We start from the raw sequence: 10346 nt of genomic DNA, 5'->3' as shown, positions 1-10346 counted from the left end.
CCCAATCAATTTCAAAATACATAGACTATTTTCTGCTTCCGATTGCCAAACAACAAAGCACATATACACGCGATTCCGGGCATGAGCTTGAAAAACTAAACAACGTGACATTGAAGCAGGATAGCCTATTGATCACATTGGATATTGTGTCCATTTTTTTTTCTTTCTTTCTTTTTGGTAATGAAACCAAGGGTCCCTCAAAAGTGCCTTAAGCACTGTAGCCCGGAAGCCTGAAGAAACCTGTAGAGAGAAGACAATGAGAAGAAATTACAGTTTTAAAGGTGGGAGGAAAACCCCAGAAGAATATTCTGAGGAAAACCCACGGAATCAGGTAGGGACTGAAAACACAATCCACATATTGGCCCGGGCGGGATTTCGAACCCGGGTCACAGCGGTGGAAGGCGAGGAAAGTACCGCTACGCCAACCTGACTTCCCTAATAGTCAGGTCCTAATACATTCCATTCAAATTGAATCAGTTTGCGATGCACTTGAAGCTATTCCTTCCTCCATGCTTGAAGTTACCGATAGCAGTATGTACGCAATACCCAAACCTACAAGAGAACACGCTCGCTGTCTCCTGGAACTTATCATGCATCGAAACATATTTGAATTCAATGGAAAGTTCTTCAGACAGAAAATTGGCGTGGCTATGGGAAGCGAATGCAGTCCAGAAATATGCGATATAACCCTGCAATCCTTCAATTGTGAGTTACATGAGATACAGGGACAACGTCTTAATAATATTTAACGGTAACGAAGACCAAGCCGGTGACCTCGTCCAAACTCTAAACCAAATTCATCCCACGCTCAAGTTCACGTCAGAGATTTCAAACAGTCAAGTCACCTTCCTCGACCTCGTCATCTACAAAGGCGAACGGTTCCAAAAAGAAGGGAAACTGGATACTCGAGTAGCAACCAAAAAAACTGATACCTTTCAGTATCTTGCTCGAGATTCAGCCCACCGTGAGTCAGTGTTTGGCGGTTTGATTAAGGGAGAATTAATGAGATATGACCGTATATGCACACACTCAAAAGAATTTGAGGAGAAGGCTTTATTCTTCAAAGACAAACTTCAAAAACGCGGATACAACCAAGAAGACTTAGCCCTTCTTCCCTAAAAAGGCGAAACTCGCGTGAACTCTAAAAAGCGTGCAAAAACCGAAAAGAATATCCCGCTGGTCTTTGTTTCACCCTACCACCCACAAATTAAACACCCAGCTCTTAAGCAGGCCCTTCTGAAACACTGAAATATGCCCTGGTTCGATCAAGGATTAACCCATCTCCACCATCCAACCAAGAAAAAAAACTTGGATGAGGAGAACGTACAAGTCCTTTTGGAACTTCTTGAAGAAAAGAACAAACATAATGGTCATTTAGGCATGGATTTCGAAATAAAAATAAAAAATAAGGAATCCACTTAATCTGATCATTACAAGAAATGCTAACGCGTAAAATATTCTTAACCATCATTAGCAATAAAGTAAATACGTATAAAAGAATTAAACAAAGGGTGACTGATGAAGTGCGTAAAAAGGGCACAGAAAATATGCACTGTTTCCCCGACACACACAAAAAAAGAAAAAACAGGTGGGACGGCATATTATCACCGGTATAAATCAAATCATTAAGTGAACTAGAAACAAAAACCACATGTACACAAACCAGTCCCTGGGTCGCTTAAACACCGGGTGAGTTTTTTTTAAACTCCCGCTCTCCGGTTATCACCAATCTAATGGGCCCGCTGGCGAGGTATGTGTTGACAAGTTGTAACCCACCCATCACCGCAACCCAGCAGTGGAACTGATGTTACTCCCTATATGCGTATTGAGTTTCCAAGAAAGAAAAAAACCTTAACAAATACGCTCTAGGCAGTTTAGTCATATACTTACACAGGTATCCATACCAGTGCTTCTAAGTCTTAAATAAACGGAAATCTTCTCTAGCTGGTTGCAAATACAATGTTTTCAAAAAGATTCATCAGCTCGCAGATCCCCTCGTACTCCAATTTTATCATACATCCCATAAAAAGAAAAGAATGAGGAACGGCCCTGAATGAATAATGCTGATAGAAATCCCATCTTCCTCCCTTGTTTTAAGCCCTTATTCACGGCGGCAACTTTCTTGGAATGACTTTGGTACCAACAAGTTATTAGTATCAATAGATTGTTCCCTGAATTTTGCTCACACAAAACTGGTTCTTCCTTGCTATTTTCCTAGCCAGAAAACAACTTCTTTTTAAGAAAACACAAGTCTGATAAAAACTTTAATGCATGGTGGCGGCCAAACTCCATTCCATTTAACCCTAAAGGGGCCGGGGGGGGCGGAATCCCCCCCCCTCAACATTTTCCGCGATAGCATCTAAAAATTTTCGCGACCCGAGCTGTAATGACTTTTTAGCCTCGAGCTTTGCGCATCTTTTGATACCAAAAACATAAAAATCAGACAACGGGTTGCCGCGTAGCGAAAAATTTTCCGGCGGTATACGCCGTGAAAACTGAATTTTCGCATATACGTCGTGTACACAGAGCAGAATTGCCATTTGTCCATATGAATAATTAATTAGCCATAATTCCAAAACACTTTGACCTATAGTAATGAAATTTCTTGGGTAGGTTTAGGAAGAGTTGCTCTATGCATGTGCTGAGTTTCAACATTTTTCGTCAGTCGATGGAATCCGCCCCCCCCCCCCCGGCTGAGAGATGGTCAAAATAACCCGGCCCCTTTAGGGTTAAAATGTAGTGGCGACATGTATGATTACGCCCCTTCCTATTAAACACAAGTACATGAAGAATGAAGGCGCCACCTATTGCCAAGAAAGATACAGTCACGCGACGGGCGACGGCACGACGCGACGGGCGACGGCACGATGCGACGGCACGATGCGACGGGCGACGGCACGACGCAACGGGCGACGGCACGACGCGACGGGCAATGTGTGCGTCGCCTCTTCAAGCAGTCTACTTAGAAGCCCCGAGGTAACAGGCGACGGCACGACGCGACTGGCGACGGCACGACGCGACGGACGACGGCACGACGCGACGGACGACGGCACGACGCGACGTGTGAAGGTGCGTCGCTTCCTCATGCAGTGTACGTGCTTAGAAACGGTAATTTAAGAGGCGACGGCACGACGCGACGGGCGACGGCACGACGCGACGCCACGACGCGACGGGCGACGGTACGACGCGACGGACGACGGTACGACGCGACGGCACGACGTGAAAGCACGCGACGCAGATTTGGCGTCTATAGAACACCATAATAAATAGTGGATTTGTCTTTTTCTGCGCAGATTTTGTGGCTAAAGAAAACACTGCCCGCCCGGGCATGACGGGCCCACGTGCTCAATGACGAAAGTCTGGATTTTTCAGCCGAACGTGTGGTTGCGAAGGCAGATTTCTAAAGGTTACGTGGCGTAATACTTTATTTTTAATGAAACAACAAACACGTTCACCCCGGCTGGCGAAATCTTTGAAAAATTCATTTCTCCCGTTTGGAAGACCATATCTTCAGGCGCAGTTCTTAGGGCTTAAAGTGTAACACAAGCGTTTGCAACAACAAATTAAGCTGAAATACACTTAGATGATAGAAGTGTTCAACTACTCATGAAATAACAACTTGAGGAGATTTCTAGAAATTGACGTTAAGGTCAGCTTTACCAGTAACCCGAATTGTCGTTTCAGCATGGATGGCGGCGATTTTTTCACTGACATGCAGTGTAGCAGTGTAGAATTTAGAATTTTTTCTTCCGTTACTATAATTTAACATTCCAATCAATACTAAGCATGTTTTTTTTTTAGAAATGCAACGTTCAAAAGGCCATGTTTTTTGGGGTGCATGAATTTCACTGCTCCGTTATGGCGTCCAAGTAGGTAATCGGATTAACTTTGTTGAACAACGGCGACGCTTAGGCCTTCGCAACCACACGGATGCACGTTCCGATTCATCTCTTCGGGTCCATGCCCAGTTAGTCAGGCAGCTTAGTGAATGGATGTGGACATTCCGGACAAAAGCGCCAAATTTTCCACACATGCTCCTCAATGCCTTAGATTTCAATTTTTGATAGGAACCAACTTATCCAATAACATTATGGTGGCCATCTTGGATCTAAAGATGGCGGCCATTAAAAACCTATATCTACCAATATCTCATCTTCAAAGCCACTTAGGATTAATGTTTTGGTGTCTAAACATACATTTTCAGGGTCAAGGAATACAACTGTACCATTTGGGATAGTGTCAAATGGTTAGATTGTCCAAATACAGTATTGTGGCCATCTGGTATTTAAAACATGGCCGCCATTTAAAACCGAATGCGTGTATTGCATCTTTAAGCCACTAAGTATCTTAATCTTGGTGTCTAAACATATATTTTCAGGGTCATGGAACGCAACTAAACAATTTGGATTAGTACTACATGTATTTAGGATCGTGTCAAATGGTCAGTTTGTCCAGATAGGCTACTTAATACGGCCATATGGTTTGCCGTAAAAGGACCAACACTGGCCCGATTCAGGACTCGCTTACACAGACATAGAAGTGGCGTACTTTCTTTGTTCTCGTGTACTAAAATTTTGCAATGTCGCACACTAATTTCAAAATGCTCTTATTTTAACCATAATTAATTTCCTGGGCTGAAATTCGGACTTAATATCCCTTTTCTAAAACTCTTCCATTTGCGACGGATCAACCCACCTTGGAAACTAGTCCTATATACTTTTTGAGTAAAATCCATATATCTATTTCGTGAAAAACTTGTGGGGTACCAAAACGGTACCCCGCAAGTCGGTGGGCATTCCTTGTGGGGTACCTCCCATTGTTCCGGTACCCCATCAAGGTCGGATCCAGGGGGGGGGGGGGGCCAAAGGGGGCCATGGCCCCCCCCCCCCAAAAAAAAAACGAAACCAATTTTTTAATTTTTTTATGTGACATCGCAATAAAGGCAGGCAATGAGTACACCACCATCTTTTCCTCAAATAACCATTGGTTAAAGTGGTCAGAAATTGCCTCAGATCGCACCACAGAGCATCTAGAATCCAAAAAAATTTCGGGGCCCTTAAGCGGGCCCCGAACCCCACGCCGTAATTTTTTTGACCCACTTTTTTGGGGGACCAACATTTTTTTGGGCCCCCCAAAAAATTGTGTTCTGGATCCGCCCTTGTACCCCATAAGGCAGTGTTTATACGTTCAGGATTACATGTAAATGTCTCCTGATGGGCACAAAAGCCTCCAGGTATTGTGACAGTGCATTCCTGATTCCCTCCTAGCTCTCTCTCTCTCTCTCTCTCTTTGTTACCGTTGAGGGGGTACTTGAGTACACCGTCCATGTACATAATGCTCTGTTCAAGAGGCCAATCAGCAGCTTTGGGCCCTCTCACAAATTCTTGGGGCAAAATTCAGTGGTAAATTTTTGTCATTGGAATGTACCAACATTTTTATCATCAAAGTGAACAAAATGTTATCACATTTAAATTTCCATGTCAAATGCTGCTAATTGCCCTTTCGTCAAATTCATGACTCATCAGTTGAACTTGCATTGAACTTAGGAACTTATTAAACTTAGGAGGAAAAAACAGAGAATTTAGTGGAATTGAAATGAAAAATGGAAGCTCATTGAAGTTTTTAAACATAACCAACTAGTCAAGTCATCATGAGCACTCACAGAACCAAATGATTCATCGTCATTTAGCCTTAGGTACTTTCCTGAAGATACGTCCTATAAAAAGTAGGAGAAGCTTATCCAGAAGACTGAAGATGATCAGTTGAAGAAGGCTGTATTTACATCGAAACGGTGCCTTGCTTGTCTAAAAGACAAGCCAAAACTTCTAGTCGGCATGACTGTGGAACACAAACTGCGCAAAACTTCATTGAGTTTACCAAAATATTCATCCCGAAACTGTCTTGGGAATAGACCAAATGTATGCAGTAACGTACACCATTTGAATATCATCTCTTTTGAGTTTTGTGGTTCTGAGAAGAACCAGTTGTTAACTCGATATTTCGAGAGGTCATGTTGGAGGTCAAGACGCAGTCTTGTTTTACATGATTAATCACCGATCCTTCACGCATGTCATAGATGACAGATGCTTGCTGTGCAATAGCTTTAGCATTCTATTTATGATTTTTGGAGCCAATGTACTAGAATCATAACATTAGTAAGCAGCGGACGGGGTGGGGGTGGGGGCGTGAGGGGTGGGGTGGGGTGGGGGAAATTGGGGGTAAGGTTTCCACACCCACACCCCTTATATATGATGCCACTGGGCCTGCATTGTGGTCCACTTTGAACAGCGCTCCAGGCCCAGAACCTGTCCAGTATCCTAGCGTCCAGTTGTCCAGGTGAAACCCGCAAGCCCACCCCTCCCCCTCTCCAAACAAATTGGTCTGAGATGCCCCGCCCCTCACCCATCACTTATTCTATTTTCTCCCCTTAGGATTGAGAGCGGTTCAAATCATATTTACTGCCAGTTATTGGAGAATTCAAATATCATTATTTCTTTTTCTATTATGTTATTGTTATATTATGAAGACAGTTTAGATCTATCGGCTACATCATTTTCCAATCAATCATTCTCCATTCATTTGTTAATTCTATTTAATAACCTCATCGTGTTGTGTCGTCGATTTCATTTGGCGTGAAAGCTTTTATATTATTTCATGCGATATAGTCCTAATTTCCTTCATCTAAACGAGCTGAGACAGACATGTGGAGGTACTCTTAATTTATGAAGCTTACAATTTTTTCACATTTTACATACAGCGTTTATTTTGAGAGCCACAATTTATGTACATCAGCCTGACCTAGTAAATAAACGTGTTTCTTAATCAGCCAAGTTTGTTTTCGAATGTTTTCTCGTCATTGGTGTTGATTATGCTCTCACAGTAAAAAAAAAAAAGGAATAAAAGTTACTACGGTACCAAATGTTTAAACGCATTTTTAACGGTAGTGTACAACATTGCAAACCTCAAACAAGAAAACTACCAAAATTATTTTGAAATACCTTCCTTGCCTGTAAGTGAATAATAGTCTCAAGCATCCTGTGAAATCATGGCACCTTGTGTGCTGTCATTTGAAAGAAAAGTGGAATTTTCATATTAATTTTCAAAGATGGTCAGCCGACCATCGTTGTGAAAACTTACCCCTTTTCAGATACTGCCCCCATTTAACCAAAATTAGGTAGTCCACATTTTGTTTGCAATCGGTTACACATCCGTTAGGTGCAAGCCAGCTAGTCTGGTTCCCTGACCCGACAGTTTCCCGATAAATTGCTCCGTTTCGTCTGAAGTGAGGTCAGGAAACCAGACTGTACAAGAACAGCATTCTTTTACAGCATCTGTGAACATACAACTTTAAATAGGTCAGTGTAAAAATATTTGCTATAAAATATTAACCCCTAAATTCATCAATTTCTGAAAAGTACATCACAAGTAAATGTTATAAATTAGGCCTTTCTTGAACCATGCAATCACCTGCGGTCTTTTCCTTTTCCACTTTAATGCTCAAATGAGTCGATACTAACACTGATTATAATGTCTCAATCAAAAAATGTATAGAATACTGTACAGTTAATATTGTCCGTTTTCGGTACTTTTAAGCCACGCACATTAACAAATTATTAATATCGACTTCTTAACAATAGCATTTTATACAGCAAAAGACTTACGTATACATGACACTGATTCTAAATTAACTAATCGACATGAAATTACATTTAATACAACATAACATGCGGCCTGTACTTCAAAATCCAATAATCATGCACAATTTAGAATGAAAAAATTCTCACAAACAATTCTCACAAGAGTTTAAAATTATGAATCTACTGTGTTTTTTAGTATGTGAATATTCTTTTCTTTTTGCCGTATGCAAATATTTATATAATTATGCAAATAACTAATCGTAGAATGTATATTTACAGTGTTACAGTTGAATCAGCATTTCAACTTGTCTGATGCTTCGGTTTAGTGTTGCATCAATCCTCTGTATTAATTTATTTGTTGATTTAGTATCCGATAGCAAGTCAATGAGCTTTCTTTATGTACCGCATTTCTTTTTAAATTCATGGGCTACATTTTGGATTCATAGTCCTTAAAACTGTACAGTGTCGGCCCAAAGTGTAAGTACAGAAGCAGCGCCCTCAGTTGTTAGGACACACCAGGGCCTTCTTAAAATTGTAACAAGTAACATTATTATCATACATTAATTAAGAGTAGAAGGATATTCAAAAAATGATTCAGCGTCAAATTCATCGCATGGCTCCTTTAGTAAATGTCTGCCATTTGTAAAATTTGAAGTTTTTTTTTTCAAACATATGAACTTACATCATCGAGAGATATACAACGGCGGTGTTGATGGGTAGTCCCTACGACCATTTTGCAGAGCGCCCTCATTGAATGTTTCCTGAAGACACCTTTGAACGCCCCCTCGCTGTATTATAACCAAAAATTGAAGCACAATCCTCAAAAACTCAACAAACACGACCAACAATCACGCGTGTAGCACAAAATGCGAAGACTGTAACATGTGAACAACACACGTCGTGATAACATTTGTAAGGCTTTGATGCAAATCAATCGGAAAAATCATTGTATAATTATCGTCATTAATAAGTTATTCGTCTTTAATTTGTTATTCACAGCGTGTGAATGAGCAGTTTGCTTTACCCTCAGTCAATGAACGAAATGGAAATGTTACACAATTTAGTCTGTGGATTGAAAAATATGCCGGTCTGGTCAGTACTGATACGAGAGTAAGTTAGGTTTTCGCCTTGGCCTTCGCACAGCTACTAGGAATCACTTTGAAATTTAAACAAACACCTGTATTATTATGTTGTGAGCCGAACCACTGCATTGTGTACATTTGCATGTACGAATCCAGTGTTGGCTCAAGGGGGAGAAGTATAGCTGTCAAGGAGGGGGCGAAGCAGGCATGAGCTACCTATTTGCCGGGGGGGGGGCATATAGACTATCCGCCACTGCCTTTGTGTTTGTTGCACTTTGTTCTAATTTTGGTTTGTTTGATTCCTTTTCTGCGGTTTGGCCTTCGGTTTAGTCGCGCAACAAACTGTGAAGAAAGTGTAAAGGAAAGGATTGAGGGACGAGTTGATTGGAAGAACCAGAACCACGACCCATGCATACACCTCGGTGGATAGAGTGACTGTTCCCGTCTGAGACAGAATCCCCATGATGATTATTGGCATCCAACAGCAGAAATCCGTCATCACGATCAGCGCCATCTTGATCGCCATTCTGACTTCACGCTCCCTGTGGGCATTCACTCGGACGGCACTGGCCGTCCGCTTGACACTGACGAAGATGGCGACGTAGCAACACAGGACAAGAAAAAACGAAACCAGATTGACGCCAAGGAACAGCATGATTGACAGGATCCAAGACGGCTTCTTACCTGTGGGGCGGACAATTTTTCCGCTGTAAAGCCACAGTCCCCTCCCTTCAGGGAGCTTGCTTCTCACACCAGATGACTTAGTGGTAAGAGGAAGGCCGATACAAACATCAGAGAGTCCATAAACATCAGAATCAGACCCAAATGAAAGTGTTGGCACGATACTCAGACAAAGTGCCAGAAACCATAGGACAACAATGATGACTGTTGTTGATTTTTTCCCGAGAGAGAAGTTTTTCAACGGAAACACAATGCCTAGGAAACAGTCCACGCTGATGAGTGTCACAAAAAACACCGAAGCCTCGCTGGACAAAACCGACAGAACTCCAGCAAGTTTACACATTATGCTGGAGCGCCACTCAGGGGCCACAAGAAAGTAGTCCTCGCCAAATGTAAGATCTGCAACAGCTATGATTAGCATGTACACACCCATCATGACGTCTGCGAGGGCCAGATTTCCAACCATAAGTGATAACGTCTTTTTACCCCCTCCGACCCCTTTCTGCCTAAGCCTCCAAAACAGGACAGCCAAATTACCAATGAGGGCGCTTATTCCCAATACCCACAACACCGCTCGTAGTATGTTATTTGGCATAAGGCTGTCGCACAGAATCAAATCTGGTTGAGGCTTTGTAGTGTGACAATTGTGCTCGGTAGAAAAGTGATGCAACCTGGATAAGGCACAGCAAAGACGGTAGTCATCAACGTATCTGAAAATCATAATGAATGTGTATTGAACATTACGTGCAGTGCATTAACACATTTCTTGATAGAACTGCTGATGTATTTGATGTCAGGGGCGGCGGAACCGGGGGGGGGCGGGGGGAGGGGAGGGGGCTTGGGGGGCAGGGGGCACTTTTCCCCCAGATTTACCCAAGTGCCCCTTTTGCGGACATCAATGTGCCCCTTCGAGAATAAGTGTGGCCACTCGAGATAAAAACACAAC

General features: G+C 42.3%; 1 protein-coding gene across 1 annotated transcript; it reads right to left on the bottom strand.

Annotated features, from left to right (window-relative positions):
• Window positions 1-8995: 8995 nt before the first annotated feature.
• On the bottom strand, window positions 8996-10121 carry LOC119727833 (G-protein coupled receptor GRL101-like). The gene has a single exon (XM_038199905.1). It carries the CDS (start codon window positions 10119-10121, stop codon window positions 9000-9002), a length of 1122 nt encoding a protein of 373 aa, XP_038055833.1. The 3' UTR covers window positions 8996-8999.
• Between the last annotated feature and the right edge of the window lie 225 nt (window positions 10122-10346).

Source organism: Patiria miniata, unplaced genomic scaffold (assembly GCF_015706575.1).
Source record: "Patiria miniata isolate m_02_andy unplaced genomic scaffold, ASM1570657v1 HiC_scaffold_20, whole genome shotgun sequence".
Lineage (NCBI taxonomy): Eukaryota > Metazoa > Echinodermata > Asteroidea > Valvatida > Asterinidae > Patiria > Patiria miniata.
Note: the sequence above shows the minus strand (reverse complement) of the source record. Positions and strands in the feature narration are given on the sequence as shown.

Excerpts from the sequence above, each read along its gene's own strand:
- LOC119727833 (XM_038199905.1), bottom strand. The coding sequence starts at position 10,121 with ATGATTTTCAGATACGTTGATGACTACCGTCTTTGCTGTGCCTTATCC.